The sequence below is a fragment of the Enhydra lutris genome, unplaced genomic scaffold, assembly GCF_002288905.1.
Source record: "Enhydra lutris kenyoni isolate GAN:26980312 unplaced genomic scaffold, ASM228890v2 scaffoldscaffold9, whole genome shotgun sequence".
Lineage (NCBI taxonomy): Eukaryota > Metazoa > Chordata > Mammalia > Carnivora > Mustelidae > Enhydra > Enhydra lutris.
This window is the reverse complement of record NW_019154093.1, coordinates 35476988-35494624: the sequence shown is the minus strand read 5'-3', so window position 1 is coordinate 35494624 and position 17637 is coordinate 35476988. Positions and strand designations below refer to the sequence as shown.

General features: G+C 37.0%; 1 protein-coding gene across 4 annotated transcripts; it reads left to right on the top strand.

Annotated features, from left to right (window-relative positions):
* The first annotated feature begins 805 nt into the window (after positions 1-805).
* Positions 806-16910, top strand: LOC111142857 (SERPINE1 mRNA binding protein 1). 4 transcript variants are annotated; one of them, XM_022496212.1, is made up of 8 exons: positions 806-1229; positions 5167-5317; positions 5994-6134; positions 6247-6336; positions 6920-7039; positions 9837-10014; positions 13170-13343; positions 14690-16910. In XM_022496212.1, the coding sequence occupies exons 1-8, from the start codon at positions 917-919 to the stop codon at positions 14744-14746; spliced, it is 1224 nt and encodes a 407-aa protein (XP_022351920.1). In that variant the 5' UTR covers positions 806-916; the 3' UTR covers positions 14747-16910. The 4 variants fall into 4 exon arrangements, with proteins under 4 accessions (XP_022351920.1, XP_022351923.1, XP_022351921.1 ...); XM_022496215.1 differs by having other exon boundaries at positions 821-1229; positions 6265-6336; positions 6965-7039; XM_022496213.1 differs by having other exon boundaries at positions 821-1229; positions 6265-6336.
* Positions 16911-17637: the final 727 nt, after the last annotated feature.

The following is a 17637-nucleotide window of genomic DNA, read 5'->3' as shown; positions in this document are numbered from 1 at the left end:
ATTTTACTAACACCCAATCCTCAGCTTGCCGGACACTAATGGACAGTTGGATTGAGTTCAGAAAATGTTCCCACAAACACTGCCTTTCGTGGCTTGCCCAGCGTCTAGCTAGTGCTGCACTGTTAGGAGTTAATAGCAATTAAAGCACCCAACGCAACACTTCGGAAAGGCGCGCAGTACACCCCTGCGACAGTTCAACTTGTCTTTTTTATTAATTCTGCTGAGTTCGTGTCACCGCGAGAGAAAGCGTATTCCTCCTCACATTAAACACTAGAGTCTCGATTCGTTATTGGCGATTCAAGAGGGCTACTCCAGCACCTGGGCAGCTAGGGACATGGAACGGATCGGGACCTGCCTTCAGGAGGCCCTCCAGCCCTGGAAGTTTGCGATTCCCCTCTTGTAAAATCTAGAGTCACCTTGACCTTCCCGGGGAAGTGGGGAAAGTTAGTCCAGGGATGGAGGCGGGGAGAATAAAACTAAAGACAGAACACTTTCGCGAGCGAAAAACGCGGTCACGTTCTCCTGTTTTCAGCGTAGCGTGAGACCCAGAGAGTTTAAGGGTGGCAAGAGCAGGTGGCAGAACTCCGCCCACCATCGCGCTTCCCCGCCCTCAGCTCGCACGCTCCACGCCCTCCGTGAGGTCCCGCCTCTTAGGCGCGCGCGAAGAGTTGTCACGCCACGTATTCTGGGAATTGTAGTCTTGGCGCCGGAAACCCCCTCAGGAGAAGCGACTCTGGCCTACATACCCCATAGTGCCGTGCGGCGCTGGCCGCTCCCGGATGTGCGCCTGGCGCCGGAAGAGAAGACGGCCCCCCTCTCTCGGCCCGGCCATCTTGTGGGAAGAGCTGAAGCAGGCGCTCTTGGCTCGGCGCGGCCCGCTGCAATCCGTGGAGGAACGCGCCGCCGAGCCACCATCATGCCTGGGCACTTACAGGAAGGCTTCGGCTGCGTGGTCACCAACCGATTCGACCAGTTATTTGACGACGAATCGGACCCCTTTGAGGTGTTGAAGGCAGCAGAGAACAAGAAAAAAGAAGCCGGCGGGGGCGGCGTTGGGGGCCCTGGGGCCAAGAGCGCAGCTCAGGCCGCAGCCCAGACCAACTCCAACGCGGCAGGCAAACAGCTGCGTAAAGAGTCCCAGAAAGACCGCAAGAACCCGCTGCCCCCCAACGTTGGCGTGGCTGACAAGAAAGAGGAGACGCAGCCGCCCGTGGCGCTTAAGAAAGAAGGTAAAGCTGTGGTAGAAGGTGGGAGAGAACCGGGATGGAGGGAAGGAGCGAGGGGACTTAAGGCTATCACTTGCTTCTGGAGTTCCGAGGGTTCGCGGGAGACTTTGCCGCCGATTTCCTCAGGTTTTCCCCCACACCACAAAAGCTAGGTCCCGCGAAGGTGCTGGGAGCGTGGTAGCCCCAAGTTGAAACCACCTGCAAGGATCCTGGAGCCACCCCCTTCCCGCCTCAGTTCCTGAGAGGGGGGGAGCGTGCTCCATAGATAAGCTGCTCCTTGAGCGTGTTCGCGATCCTGGGAGGTTGTTGCCTTCCCGCCGGATTCCGTGGCGGGCAAGCGCATGGACCGAGGTTCGGGGAAGCTGGCTACTTAGTGAAGCTTTTTGTAGTTACGGGGAAGCGTGGGGTCCAGAGCTTCTTTCTGCTCAGAGCACTCCCTCGGCGTGCTGCTTTTAGGTGCGGTTGGCTTCTTCCCTGCCATCTTGTCCCACGATGGCGCGGAGTACCCAAGTGAAAAGCTGGGGGTCGGAGTTTGCACCTGAGCTAGTTCTGGGTTCTGTGGAGTGAGCTACTGTCTCAGATGCCACATGTGCCTTATTGTCCTCCCCACATCCCTTCAACTATTACCAACTTGCTGGAGTGAATTAACCTTTTGAAAAGAGAAATTTGGTTACACTGTAGTAAGCAGAAGCGGGAATTCTGAACGAAGACTGGTTATTGCAGGAAATCCTGAGGCCCGTCCTCTCTCCCAACATCTCCCCCGCTCCCTCCCCCCCGCACTCAATATTTCATATGGTGGCCCAGCTTGGGCCTCGTGGTGAATTGAGTACAGAGGTTGTCACAGCTTTAGCCACAGAAGATCTCTTTTGAGTCTGTAACTTTTTCGCCACATGTGCGTGAAGCATGGTCAGGATTCATTGGCGGGTAATAGTTGCTACCAGAGGTCACTGTAAACTTCACAGGATTGTCTTGAGGTTGATTTTAGCATTTTCTTATTTCTGTTTGATCTTTTGTGGTGGATGAAAAAGCAAAAGAGTTGAGGATAAAAAGTGTATGTGATCAGTAGCAAGTAGGTGTAGGACTTAAGCTATGGATCTTTAAAGTTGCCTTTTTATGTTGAAAGTTGGAATTACCCTTCACTGGCACGTGCTCCTGAAAGAAACTTGTTTCTCATTAGTTTTAGTTGAATCCCGCAGCATTCAACTAATTATAAAAATCACAGCAATTGTGTTTGGTTTTGGCTTAGGTTGTTTTTTTTTTTTGTTTTTTTGTTTTTTTGTTTTTTTTAAATACAGAGCTTCTGTAATGCTTGGAATGAAGAACCTATGTGGTGAATAAAACAAAAGCATTCTTGTGTTAAAATTACAGGTTGGGGAGAAGCACAACTTGGGAGTGTTGGAAAGCCTTTTATACATCGTTTAGACCAAATATCAATTCAGTCATCTAGGTTTTAAAGCAGTCTGTAGCACAGTTGAATAATTACTTAATTTCTGCGTTAAGGAACACAGGCCTGTATTACTGTTTTTGCTCAGGTTTACCTCCTTGATCTCACTAATCCAAAAAAAGTGCATGAAAAAATTGAGTCTAATGTATACATCTAAAGTGTACCAGGTAGATGTGTTTCACCCATTTTGAGTGCTCAGACTGTGAAGCCTGGTTTAAACCCCTCAGTTGTTTTGATCATAAAGCCCAGCTTTAAAGAGGTAAGCTTTTGACCTGGAACCTAGTATTTTAAGTTGCTGTGGTGGGGAATTACTTCATAAATTTATAACCAGGACAGAGTTTACCATTCAGTACTCTTTCCTTGGGAAAACTTACATATTAGCTATCACCATCTTACTTAGATCAGCAATTCATAGTACTCTTAACCTTAAATTGCATAAAACATAAGCTTATAAATACAGGGAAAATGTTGAGTGAAAAAGATTTTGTTTTTAAATCCTACTATCTGTCAGTTGATGTTTTGGGCATTGGAGACTGATAGACCTGTGAAAAGTCTCCCTACCTCATGTAGTGGGAAGAATTGCTACCTGATTATGTGTTTATGCCTTTGGATATAGGTGCTGGCAGATACTAGGCATATCTTAGATACATGTTTTTAGTAATATTATAGGAGTTTTGTATCTTGCGTTTTGTCTATTTGAAGAATCTGAGAACTGACACCGCAGAACATCACTAATAGTGTAGCTTGAGATGTTTTTAAATTTTTTTATTCAAAGCCTGGAATCTACTGAAAATCAAGTGAAGTTTGCAAGTACAGGTAAATAGATTAAGAGAAGCTTGAATTTTTAAATGTCAGCCATTGGGTGAATTTATTTAGTAAATTTTTTATGTTTTCTAAGTGTAATAATGGATATTGGGTGGGGAAGGAAGCCATTGTTCATTCGGGTGTGTTTGGCTTGGATATTATGATTATAAGGACTCATTCCATAGCTCCACCCCAGTACACTATACCTGTGACAACATTTGTTTAAGATGCTTTAAGATCTAACATTTATGGGCTGTCCTGAGAGTTTGTGTGGAATGGACCTTAAAATTTCATTTAAGAGTTTGATATTTATTATTTAACTTTAGTTATAAGCAGTTGAATGATGGGGTGCATCCTGATGGTGGTCAGTTTCTTAGAACCAGTGAATCAGCTTAAGATCTTGTTCTAAGACTAATTCCTCAGCCTTTTTTTTTCTTTGTCAGAAATTATGGTTTGGGAATTAGAGCATACCTGAAATTTTCCAGTCATGAATTTATCTACTTATCCTTGAGGCCAGTAATGTATACTGGTTGCCTTTGTGGCCCTCAGACACTAACAGGAATAAAGTAATACTGGGGGAAATCATTAAATGCTTCAGCCATCACTTAGTGCCACAAGTTTCTATTTCCTTTTTTTTTTTTAATTTTTTAATTTTTTTAAGATTATTTATTTATTTGACAGAGATCATAAGTAGGCAGAGAGGCAGGCAGAGAGAGAGGAGGAAGCAGGCTCCCTGCTGAGCAGAGAGCGGGATGCTGGGCTTGATCCCAGGACCCTGGGATCATGACCTGAACTGGAACCCGCTGAGCCACCCAGGCGCCCCACAAGTTTCTATTTCTTAAATAGAAAGAAAATAGTTTTTAAAGGGGTATGTGTGGTTGGGGGGAGGGGATTTAAAGATTTGGAAACAAAGATATTTGTTAAGGCAAAAAAAAAAAAGCTCTCCATTTATAATAAAACAACTGGACTATTTCCTAGTGGTTGCATAGCAGTATTTTTTTTTTTTAAATCTGTGTGTATGGATATGGATGGATACATATGTGAATACATATACCAATACAAGAAAATAGTACTCTTTTCTGGTTAGTTAGTTGTTTGAAACTGTGGAGATGTAATCCTCAATGCTGTTTGTTTTCCTTTCAGTTTTTCAATTTATAGAACTATCACTCTTTTTACTCTGCTGGGATTCTGTTTTCTCCAGATCATTTAAAATAGTGGTTCTCACTGTTTTTCTGAGGGTCCTTCTTTGGTGAGTGTGTTGATTTGCTTGGGTATTATTAATGAATGGCTACTGGTGTTAATCTCTTTTGGTATCTTTAAAGCCAAAATGTATCATGACTAAAATTTCTCAAAAGTTAGAATTTTAAATTAAGAGACTGGCATCTTGAAACCTGAGAGGAATGACGGTTACTCAGATAACTTTCAGGTTGGTTATAGAGACTGCTTGGTGGGGGAGGCATAATTATGCAAACTACACAGAAGTTTGAAACAAGTTTATGGTCTTTAAATAGGAATTTCTCAGGTACTTTGTTATCCTTTTTAGAGATGCGTAGTTTTGGCCTTTTTCAGCTGCAAGTGCTAGTTCCTGGATTGAAAAAAAACAGCTTTTTTTTTCTTTCTGGTCTTCAGTAGTCTGCCAGTTTTTTTGTGTTGCAAAAATAATTTGCTTACGCAGGTTATTTATCATTTCAGGAATAAGACGTGTTGGAAGAAGACCTGATCAACAGCTGCAAGGTGAAGGGAAAATAATTGATAGGAGACCAGAAAGGCGACCACCTCGTGAACGACGATTTGAAAAGCCACTTGAAGAAAAGGGTGAAGGAGGAGAATTTTCAGTTGATAGGCAAGATTTTTAAAAATCTCTTCATGTTTTGTCAGTTTAAGAGAGTGATGTCTTAATACAAATCTATAAATTGGGTGTAATTTGCCAGGTAGCGGTGTGGTTGGTTACGTTTATCAGTTTTTCAAGAAATACCTAAGTGTATTCATTGTTTTACTATGAACATTTTGGTAACAATTTTTAGTGTGCAGTCTTGGATTTCTGGTAATGGAACACTTCAGTTGAATCGATGGACAGTTTCTTTTCCTTGGTATCCCCAGATGTTAGCAGAAAAGTCCTGTTGGGTAATTGTTTATAGCAAAACAGATTACTCATATTATCGTGTTAGATGTGTTATGCATGTTAGATGTGTTCATTTTAATTTCGAAGTGTATTGGTGAGGTGTAGTGGTTTTACTGGATTATAATATGAATAATCATGAAAAAAGTACAGGCACTAGTAGTAAACTTTTAGAGAAAGCAAAAATAATTTTCCTGTTTGGGGGGAGCTTCCCAGTTCTGATTCCTTTTATGTGGTTCGAAGTAGACTGTTTCTGAATTTTCTAAAACCTGTGTTTAATGAACCATTGGGTTATTAGCCAATAAATATGTTTCTACATTTGAGCCTTTGGATGCATCCCATTCCCCCTTTGTTTTTTCTGGAAACCTTGGAAGTACATGATATTTTTTATTTGTTGCAGACCGATTATTGATCGGCCCATCCGAGGCCGTGGTGGTCTTGGAAGAGGTCGAGGAGGCCGTGGACGTGGAATGGGCCGAGGAGATGGATTTGATTCTCGTGGCAAACGTGAATTTGATAGGCATAGTGGAAGTGATAGATCGTAAGTCTTATATTGGTTTTTATTGTAGTTTTACATGTGATTCTACTTCTTTAATATAACAAAATTTGCATTTCTAGAATTAAAGAGTATTATGTTAACTCAGTTTTGTTAGTTCTTTTTCACATTACAGTGGCCTGAAGCATGAGGATAAACGTGGAGGTAGCGGATCTCACAACTGGGGAACTGTCAAAGATGAATTAACGTTGGTATTCTGATTTTTTAAAATAAATAATATTTAAATAAGATTGATTTTATGCTTTATTAGAGTTTTGTCTGTAACTATTATATTTTAACTTATCTGTAGGACATTAACAGGTGCTCTCAGAGCGACTCCTTAAAATAGCTTGTTGGATATGTTTGAGTACAGTATGTCACATGACCGATTTTTCTATATTTAAATAAGTGTGATGTTAGTTTTTCTTTTCATACAGCTATATAACTTTTCCTGAAACTTTACATTTTAGTTATTTGGGTATTCTGATTTTCTGTGTGACTTTAATAGTTCCTGGTAGAGCTGTTGACCCTTGTGGTCATTAAAAATTTGACAGCCTGGTGATGTTTGTCTTAAAGCAAGCTACTCTGTCCTGCTACTTTTTGAGTAAAGTACTTGAACTATATAACCTTGGATCAGTATGCATTTTTAAATTATTTTCTCTTAGAGGTCTACTGGGAAGTAAATTTAGTAAGAAAAGACTCAGAATGTGAAGATTTTTTAAATTGTATAAGAAATCCTTAAGCTACATGTAAATGGACCTAGATGCTTTTCTTTTTCTTTTTTTCCTTAGAGAGTCCCCAAAATACATTCAGAAACAAATATCTTATAATTGCAGTGACTTGGATCAATCAAATGTGACTGAGGAAACACCTGAAGGTGAAGAGCACCCAGTTGCAGACACTGAAAATAAGTAAGTGGTTTATGTATAGTGGTGATGCCACTATGTATAAGCATTGGAAGCAATTTGGGTTTCTACCGAGAAAATAACATAGGTGTTTAATGCTGTTATTTGTATATGTGCTGCCGAAGCGAGCACTAATGCTGTTATTTGATGGCTTTTAACAGGAGACTTGTGTTGTACAACAATTCTTCAAATAGTATCTATTCAGAAGAGTGCTCTACACATTCCTATATTGGGCTATAATTGTTTGAAAAATAGAAATGGTTATTTCTATTTAAAATTATCATTGTTGTCTTTGAAAAGATAAGGAAAACACATACTTTAGTAATATCTGTTAACTTTAAGAACAAAAATAAACTATTTAACCTGAGAATGGAGAATAGTAATAAGATGTCCTGCATTTTACTTAGCTATTTGGTAGAGAAGTTGTGAATGGCTTTTAATATTATAATGAATAATCCTGGTGATGATAGCTATCCAGAGGCACTGAATAGGTGGGAACTGGAAGCTAAAGTTGGGGGGTTTCTAAAAATTAGACCAAATGATTGACAGAAAAGGTAGTATTTAGAACACATAGTTCAAAGTACTTTGGACTCTTAACTATATAAATTTTATTCCAAAACTAGAAGACCGGGCAAATATTTTGTCCATCTGAAGTTTTTTTCTTTTTCCATCAACATAGAATTGGAACATAGCATTATTAGCATGTTTTAAAATGTATGAGGAGAGCAAGGGCCAGAATATGTTATTAATTCACTGGCTTTCTTAATCCAATTTTTTCATTTTCTGAATTTTTAGGTATAAGATTTGATTTTGAAGTTTTCATTCAGGGATGAAAGAATTGTAAAGATGTAAATACTTTAATGCCTTCCTCTAGTATCCATCAGCCCAAGCAGAAGTTACATGCTGGTCATGTAGTATTGTGATGTAAAGACTTTAGGAATCATATAGGGTTTATGATTCTTAATCAGAGCATATATAAGTCGGGTGGTTTTCTGCTTTTTCTCCAAGGCTTGATCCTACAGTGAACCACTGTTGGTAATTCTATCATATTCCATAGGTTTGTTGGAAGAAGGAATGATAATTGATTTACAGTTAGAGTAAATAAAAACACATGGTATTAAGTGTTGTTGAATTTGGGGTAATATGAAATTACAATTTTGAGTGGTAAACAATGAAATTATGGTGGGCGACTAAAATGAACCTTAATGTAACAGGAGTACTTCACAACATCCAACACAACTGTTCCTTTAATAAAGAGCCTATATTTAGATCACCTTAAGAGTGATTTGCAAAGATTATAAGTTTATCAGAAGAAATGATGTATTGACAGGACCCAGGAATGAAATTGTGGATATTTGGCCTAAAGATGATTGAGATAATGACATTAGAGCAGTTTCTGGTCTTATTCTAGAGTAGAGAGAATCTGAATATAGCATTATATCTTGCATATGGAAGTATAAATTTAAGAAGCACAGGCTGAACTTTGATTAATTCCCTTAATATGTAGTTCCCAGAACTTCTATTTTGTTCATTTGATCCTTACAACCTTTGAAGGTAGGTATTGTGGTTTCATGACATGGTAAAAGTATGCCAAGTTCTATTCTTGGCTCGTCATGATTTGGGAATAACTAGGACCTTTTCTTGATCCTTAGTTTTCTCATTTGTAAAGTGACAGAGTTGGACTTGATATTGATAGCCAAGATCTCATTAATTAAATGTAAACGTGGTATAGGCGGTTTTAAGATAAGATTTGTCAAACAGGAGTAGCATGGAAGAGAGATATTTGAGCTCTAAGGCTAACTGAATCACCTGCTATCTTTGGAAGGAAGCAGGGCTCCCAAAATAGCAAACAACTTGTTTGGTGACCATTACATGTTGAGATTAGACTAAAATAAGAGAATCCTAGGCCCATGCTTTGTTTTTATAAAAAGGGAAAAGAATAGTATATAACAGTTATATCCTGAGAATTTTATTTGGAAATAACTAATTTAGTATTAAGTATTGAAACTGTTTTGTGGAGGGTTCCAATACTTATAAAACCACAGTCTCCTTCCCATATGCAGGCTGTTTTGAAAGTTTGGAGTATACAGGATTTTGGATTTATGGGAACTTTGCTTTTAAAATTGTTTTGTCATTAAGTGTTAGTTGATAAAGGAGAGAGGAACAGTTCTTTTATATTCTAGAGTATGAATTTTGGTTGTTCACAGGCGTCCTAGATGACTGCCTCTAATTTTTGTTATAAGTTCTATATTGTGGGAAATTGTAGAAATTAAAAGTGTGTTTTAAGAGAAGCTAGGTCAACTATTTTAATCACATAAGGGTACAGTTTTTATTTGTTTATTTATTTTTATGATGGAGAGTGGGAGAGGGAACACAAGCACAAGCTGGAGAAGGAAAAGCAGGTTCCCTGCTGAGCAGGGAGCCCGTTAGGGGGCTTGATACCAGGATGCTAGGATCATGACCCAGGCACCCCAAGAATACAGTTTTAAAGCAATATAGTTTTAAGAAATGTGTATTTTGGATAAAGAGCGTTCAAGGTTGTTATTACTGATAGTTGATTTCATAGTTTATGAAGTTGAGTTGTGTATTTCTGTTACCCATGCTTTCACTAATTGAAGAAGCACGGAATTTCTATCTTCCACCAAATTATGTGTTAACAATTGGAGGACAGAAGACTGGTATCCTCTTGTCCTTGGATAATCTCTAAAGATTACCAACAAGCCAAAATTTTCTTCTTCCTTATAATCATAAGTTACGATTTTATCAGCCCCTTACCAACTATAAAACAAGTATGTTTTCACAGGGAGAACGAAGTTGAAGAAGTAAAGGAAGAGGGTCCAAAAGAAATGACTTTGGATGAGTGGAAAGCTATTCAAAATAAGGACCGGGCAAAAGTAGAATTTAATATCCGAAAACCAAATGAAGGTGCTGATGGGCAATGGAAGAAGGGTTTTGTTCTTCATAAGTCAAAGAGTGAAGAGGTAAAATTAAATTTTGTGGTGTTTGGAAATGCTCAGATGTGTATTGAATTGTATTTACACTACTTGTTTTAAAATATCACGTGGTTAATCTTTATAAAAAATAAAAACTTTACATAAGATCCTTGGGGGTAGATAAATTGTTCAAAAAGGAAAATAAACTATGTTACCATATATTTCAAGAAAGGTAGTCTTCCTATAAATATATCCAGAATATATTTAATGTGGTGGTTTTGTTTTTTCTAGAAAGCAGTCTGTTGTATATCATACAATTACTAGTGTTTTTGAAATAAGGTAGGTCTTTTCATGGTGGTATTTTTAAAAGTCCCGCCTTTGAATCAGTTGAAAGGTTAGCATTTTCGTGTGGTTTAACCAAACCTAAAAGAATGGCTTCATCAATGTTCAGTTTTTCAAACTTTGTCATTTATAATGATCAAGACTCTTCAATAAATGATGCTATCCTTTCTGAGGGCTGATGTCTTATAAGAACCAGCAGATTAATTTACTGGAGAAAGACATGTTTCTGGTTTCTGATTTGGTAACAGTCCCTTGGGCAGGTAGTTAGAGGAATGGCTCACTGCTAAATCATTTAGGGCTTGTGCAAGTATGAGTTTTTAATCATAAAGTTAAATTGAAATTAAGGCAACCTGTAATAAGATTCAGTGAGATTGCATTTTAATTTTCTTAAATATCTGCGAAACAAACTTGGGACATTTTGAAATAAAATCAAGGTTGAAACAACTTTGACTCAATAAAATAATATAAATGGGGACATTGTCTTAAGGGCCAAGTCCTGCGGGAAAAAAATATTTGGCTTCATTTGAATGCTTTTGCTTATTTTTTTTGTAATTCTTTCAGATAAAGTTGTGTATCTGGGTTAAAGTATTCCTGATTAAAGAAATCATGCAAGTTCATCTGGGGAGATTGTTAATTTGTACTGATGATTAAACTGCTTAATATGGGAAAGATTTACTTAGGTACCTTTGATAGAATTATCTGTAACTTTTTTGGGGTCTTGACAGAACTGTCTCCAGAACACGACACTGCACAAAATACTGATATATTTTACATAATTCATTAGTTACCCTGAAGTCTCTTTATGCAGTTTGTAAAAATCAGGTTAGATAGTCACAGTTTTACATTGAGCTTTTCAGAAATAATTATTATATAAGATGATATATATAGAATTAGGAATCTTTGAAAATTAAAATGTGAAAGTGGTTGAGAATAACTGAAACTGGGATAATTTTGTTATCAAGCCACTTTTTGTGTGGATTCATGTAGCCTTTGTGATGTGGCTACCTGTTCGGATCTGACCTTACTGGCATATATGGTCTGGTCTTTGTGTAGGTCTTCAAGTTTGTTGTATATTTAAGGCCTCTTTTTTTTTTTTTTAAGATATTTTATTTATTCATTCGACAGAGAGAGATCACAAGTAGGCAGAGAGGCAGACAGAGAGAGAGAGAGGAGGAAGCAGGCTCCCCACCAAGGAGAGAGCCCGATGCGGGGCTCGATCCCAGGACCCTGGGATCATGACCTGAGCTGAAGGCAGAGGCTTTAACCCTCTGAGCCACCCAGGCGCCCCAAGGGCTCTTTTTCTTTTACATATCCTAATCCTCAAAACAATAAGTAGTAATTAGGGAAAATAAGAAACTTTAGAAATGGAAAATTGAATTACGGTGTTAATTGACAGGGCTGAAGCTAGAGCTCTTATTTCCTGATATCATTTCACTGCCCTAGAAGAAAAAGCAAAAACTATGCACATTTATTTGCTGCCTTTAAGAGATGTTCCCTGAACATCCAGATGTCCTCTGTATTACTGTAGTAAAAACTTTGAGGTGTTTCAGCAGTGTATCAATTAGGTTTTTTTTGCTTCTGTGCTCTATAAACTTATAAAAAGCTTCTAATTAATGAATTGATACTGTTGCCTTGCAATAGCAAATGTTTAAAAATTAAACAATTAGTATATATAATTGATTTCAATTTGCTAGTGGTTTTGTGGATTTACATTTAAACATTAATTTTAAATTGCTCTCTTAAGAAGAACCTTTTACTGCCTTTAAATTAAGTTGCCTAGCACTGAGGAATGACAGTTAGTTTGGATAGTAGATGATTAAAGGGGTAAAGACATAGATAAAGATACAATATTGGTACTTTAAGGGATAGTTATTAACAGATGTAGTGTTACAAGATTTAGAACAAAATGTTTATTGTTCCTTCAGAAAAGGATTATACCAGTATTTAGAAAAACTAAAACATACTTTAAAGTAGTGTAAGAAAAGTTATCAATTAGAAGATTTTAAAACCTATTCATCCCAAACGTACAGGAAGAAATTAAGAATTCAGCTGCTTAAAATTGTCTGGCTTTGTTTTTGTTTTTGTTTTACAGAGTGGGTGGTATACCTTATATATAAATACAAAGGAGGATCTGGATTTCACAGACATGTTGACTTTAAGTTTACCTGTCTATATTTAAGACTTGCATTTTTTATGCTTGGCTTTTCAAGGCTCCCTGATAGAAAGTTACATTTCACTTGAGTCTGTCATTTTCCAGTTTATAGGAAAGAACACAGAGTAGTTGTACGTGAACAGAAAAGCATTCTGAGAAGTTAATACCTGATTTTCCCAATACTTGGGAAGAGTACAGAGCGAGTTTTCTTTATAACTTAAAAAGTGATTCAGTATTTAAAGGAAAAAAAAAGTGATTCAGTATTAATCATCAGTAGAGACCTCCCATTCCATCTATCCATAAGTCTTCATCAGGGGTTCCATATTGGAATCTACCTGAAGGACATATTTAAAATGTACTTTCCCAAACCTCACTTCTAAAGATTATGATTCAGTAGGTTTCAGATGGCGCCCAGCCACTTCTGTTGTTTGATTTTATACCTTTATTCAAGACTTGCCAGTATGAACTGTAGTTTATAAAGTTAAAAGTCAAAGGGTTCTTACTCTAAGATGACTATAGCTGATCCCTAAGCGTTACATATTAACTGTAGTGGCGTTGGCATTTTTTAAATTATCATTTGTTGATCTATTTGTTCACATGAAGTGCAGATTAGATTTTTAGTCTTTTTAAGAGAAAGTTCATTATTTAGAAATTTGCAGTGTTGTTTTCCTATTAATCATCACCCCATGGCCTGCTCTTAAATTCTTAGGCTCATGCTGAAGATTCAGTTATGGACCATCATTTCCGGAAGCCAGCAAATGATATAACGTCTCAGCTGGAGATCAATTTTGGAGACCTTGGCCGCCCAGGACGTGGTGGCAGGGGAGGACGAGGTGGCCGTGGGCGTGGTGGACGTCCAAACCGTGGCAGCAGAACTGACAAGGTAATTTTAAGAATTCTTTCACTTTTTGAAGTTAATTCGAGGACCTCTTTCGGTAAATGAGTGCCCTAGATCTTTTTGGGGATAGGATTAAAAGGGAAAGGAAGTAGATATACCTTGAGGAAAATACATTCTAGGCTATATTATTGCTTAAGGCACTTAATTGAATAGTGCTCTAGTAAAGTTACACTTAATCACTGTTTACTGAGTATTTACCAGGTGTTTATTGAGTATTTACTAGGTGCTGGTCATGGTGCTGTGCTAGGTATTTTATGTACTGTGACATTTAATTGTTGTTACTACATTGACATCTCCATTTTATAGAAAAGGAAATTGAGGTGTAGGGAACCAAGTTAACTTTTGACTTTGGCTGAGGTCTACTTGAAATTCCAGCTACTTCCTTTGCCTCGACTCTCCTGCTCTTTTAGTCTCAGGATAGCATTTGTGTCCATAATTGTGTGACACTAACTGGATGATTATAGGCATGTATTTTTTCTTGATTTAAAAAAAATTTTTTTAACTACAGTGTGACAGCTGGTTCATTTTTGTCCTACTTTTATAATTTAATACCTTGTACCATGTGTATGACACAAAATACGTTCTTAAATATTTTTATAGAAGCCCTAGTAAATGATAAATTTGAATTCTGATCTGATACCAAAGTACATACTGTTAAAGACTAGATTCTATTAAAATATTAGCAGTAACTTCTGAGTTAGGTTAGTTCATTGTCTCTTGTGGTCTGGCTAGGAAACAGTGATGTCCTCCTGAATCGTCAATACCTGATGATGCAAATTGGGAACCTACCTGCTTGATTGAGTCTGTCATGTTTGATTATAGTGGTAGCTTAATACAGATTTTATGGTTGCCAATAATAATGGGGTGCTGACTTCTTTTTCTTCCTCTGAACATCAGGTTTTTTAACGGGTCTTTGTGTATGTAGATCTTTAAGTACGTTTTTGCTGTTACTCTTTGACTATAAGTAGGAGTTGGGTCCCTTTCTAGTATTGATGAGTGAATCATGTAATAGGTTTCTTAGCCTGCTTTCAAACTGAGGCCATTCTTATTTAGCAATTGAGAATAAAATAGTAAACAAAGAATCATATATATATATATCCCATGTGGTTCTCTTTATGTGATTTATTAGAAAACTAAACCCATGTTATTAAGGAATAGGTCTTGGTAGACACTCAGGACAAGGCTTGTTGCAAATAATTATAGTCCTGTTCTGATCTGTAACAGTAAAGCTTTGACACATTTTTACTTAGTATTTTAGAGTTATGTGTGTAAATGTAGACGTGGAAATCCAAGATTTGAGAGTTGTTAATTTTGATTTCTTTCTTTTTCAGTCAAGTGCTTCTGCTCCTGATGTAGATGACCCTGAGGCATTCCCAGCTCTGGCGTAACTGGATGCCATAAGACAACCCTGGTTCCTTTGTGGACCCTCCCATCTGAGGTTTTGCATGCTTAAGGATCCCAAACGACTTAAGAATTTAAAAAAAAAAAAAAAAAAAAAAAAAGACTGTCATTCATACCATTCACACCTAAAGACTGAATTTTATCTGTTTTGAAAATGAACTTCTCTCGCTACACAGAAGTAACAATATGGTAGTCAGTTTTGTATTTAGAAATGTATTGGTAGCAGGGATGTTTTCATAATTTTCAGAGATTATGCATTCTTCATGAATACTTTTGTATTGCTGCTTGCAAATATGCATTTCCAAACTTGAAATATAGGTGTGAACAGTGTGTACCAGTTTAAAGCTTTCACTTCATTTGTGTTTTTTAATTAAGGATTTAGATGTTCTCCCAATTACAAACTGGTTTTAAATATTGGACATAATATCAGTTTTAATACCTGCTTTGCATTTTCACACATGGTCAGCTGGGTCATGTAAACTTTGATTTGTCAAATTTTATGCTGTGTGGAATACTAATACTACTTTATGTATTTTAACTTAGTTTTAATATTTTCATTTCTGGGGAAAATCTTTTTTCACTTCTCATGATAGCTGTTATATATGCTAAATCTTTATATACAGAAATATCAGTACTTGAACAAATTCAAAGCACATTGGTTTATTAACCCTTGCTCCTGCATGGTTCATTAGGTTCAAATTTATAATTGACACAATTTCAAGTATATTTACTTTTACAATGTGTGGCTTTCCCATTTTAAAAACCAGACTAGACACCTTATTGGTGGAAGTTTAAGCTACTTATTGTTGATACACATCCTATCAAGTGAAGTAGTTTTATGGGGGTTGGGTTTTTTCCCCCTTCAAGGGATGGGTGGAACAAGTTGATTTGGCTACTGCATAATATTTAAACTGTTATGTAAAATAAGCATCTAGCCACTCAGTATATGTGTGTATGGAAGGTCCCAAATCAAAATTGTTCTTCCATAATCAACAACCCTTTAACCCTTCCTTTTTCTAAAGAAACCAAAGGGCACTGGTTTGTATGGTAAGATGGGGGAGTATGTTAATTTTTGGAATTTGGAAAGCAGACAGCTTTACTTTATAAGGTTGGAACAGCAGCACCGTCCATGAAATATAAACCAAAAATCTTACTGTTTCTGAATTTCCTATATTACTGTTAAGTTTGGTCTTGAGTTGATAGATAACTGTTCCACATAAAGTGATAAGTATTTTTTACCTCTTCCTCCATTAGAAAATTAGGTTAATGGGTTCCTTGAATGGGGGCATCACCACTTACTAAAACATACATGGAGAATTATCAACAAACAGATTTTCTAGGATTCTTTTTTTTAATCTTATGCCACATTCATTAGTAAACAGGAAAGGAAGTTTCATGTACAGTTTCAAAGATCTTCTGTAACTCAGTATTTTCTACCTGTGTATGGTAATGTCCAGTTTTGAAATATTGAAGATCTTAAATCATAAAATATCTGTTTAGCTGATTCATTCTTCCGTATACTTCTAAAAGAGAAATTGTACAGTACAAGAGTTACTCATTTGGATTAGATTTATTAATCTAGTTACCTGCTAGCTTGACATCTTAGGAAGGAGGTAATTGGTTTTTAATGATGGGTAAACTTTCGTGCTGGTGTTTGGATCTTATGATGCTGAGCATGTTCTGCACTGGTGCTAATGTCTAATATAATTTTATATTTACAAACATACCTGCTACCCAGAGGCAAGTATTAATTTAGTCCATATGGACTATTGACCCCTCTTGAGATTGCAACATACACGCTCAGAAATCATTGTGGTTAGACTTTCGAGTATCTTACCTTGTTTCTGGACATGTAACATGTATGTAAACCTTGATTTTTAGCAACATATAGAAAACACCTATTAAAAACACGTCACAAGTTCTACTTAGTGTCAGCCTTTGCTGGCATTCTGTCACTAGAGAATACAGCAATATCTGGTATGTTGCAAGCTTTCAAGATAGCCTGAACTTTAAAAAGTTGGTCCATTAGTTGTATCTGATGGATGTAAATTTGCCTCCAAGTTCACTTTGTGTCAAGAGCTAAAACTGTGAACCTAACTTTCTCTTATTGGTGGGTAATAACTGAAAATAAAGATTTTATTTTCATGCTCACTTCTTAAAAGTCATGAAAACAATCAAATAGGAGCCCATTTATCGTCACGTGTTTTCTGACCTGTGTGTGCACCCCCAAGATAATGATCACGTATCATTCCCCCCCCCTTAGATTTAGATTTTGCCTTTGTGGGGTTTTTGTTAAACCAGGACATTGGATCACATTTGGAAGGGATGAAACCTACAAAAATTAGAAAGTTGAATTTTTAACTTGTAAAATGAATTTAAAAAAAAAAATGAATTTCAAGGACTGACAAGGCAATTGGCATTTCTCTTAGCAGATCACACATATTGTGAAGGTTAATCATACTGAATGCCTCTCTTTTTTTAAACACATGATAAAATACTAAAAATCCTTTAATATGTATCTCTAAATAATAGTGGCTGATTTAATGTTCTAGTCAACATTTATTTTGATGCTTTTACATGGGAGTAATGCCAGAGTTGGTACTTAATATTAAGTACTGTATCTAGTTAATTTACTCAGTTTTATTTTGAACATGTAAGCATGACACATAATCTCCAGGGTTGTAAATATATTTGGGGCTTATTTCAGGACATGGGTTTGGAGGGAGAATATTAAATGCTCATTCTGATTTTATTATTTTTCTAGTTGCTAGAGGTCTTTGCACTGAAATAGAAAAGTTTTACTGTGCCATTAGGGAGTTGCATAAAAGTATAAATATTATGTATTGGATATTTAAACTATGGCATATTTAAATATGCC

Bases quoted from the DNA above. Each gene is read 5' to 3' on its own strand.
- LOC111142857 (XM_022496212.1), top strand. From the start codon at position 917: ATGCCTGGGCACTTACAGGAAGGCTTCGGCTGCGTGGTCACCAACCGA. The intron at 6,135-6,246 runs GTAAGTCTTATA...CAGTTTTGTTAG, and splicing joins CATAGTGGAAGTGATAGATC to TTCTTTTTCACATTACAGTG. The intron at 6,337-6,919 runs GTTGGTATTCTG...TTTTTTCCTTAG, and splicing joins ACTGTCAAAGATGAATTAAC to AGAGTCCCCAAAATACATTC.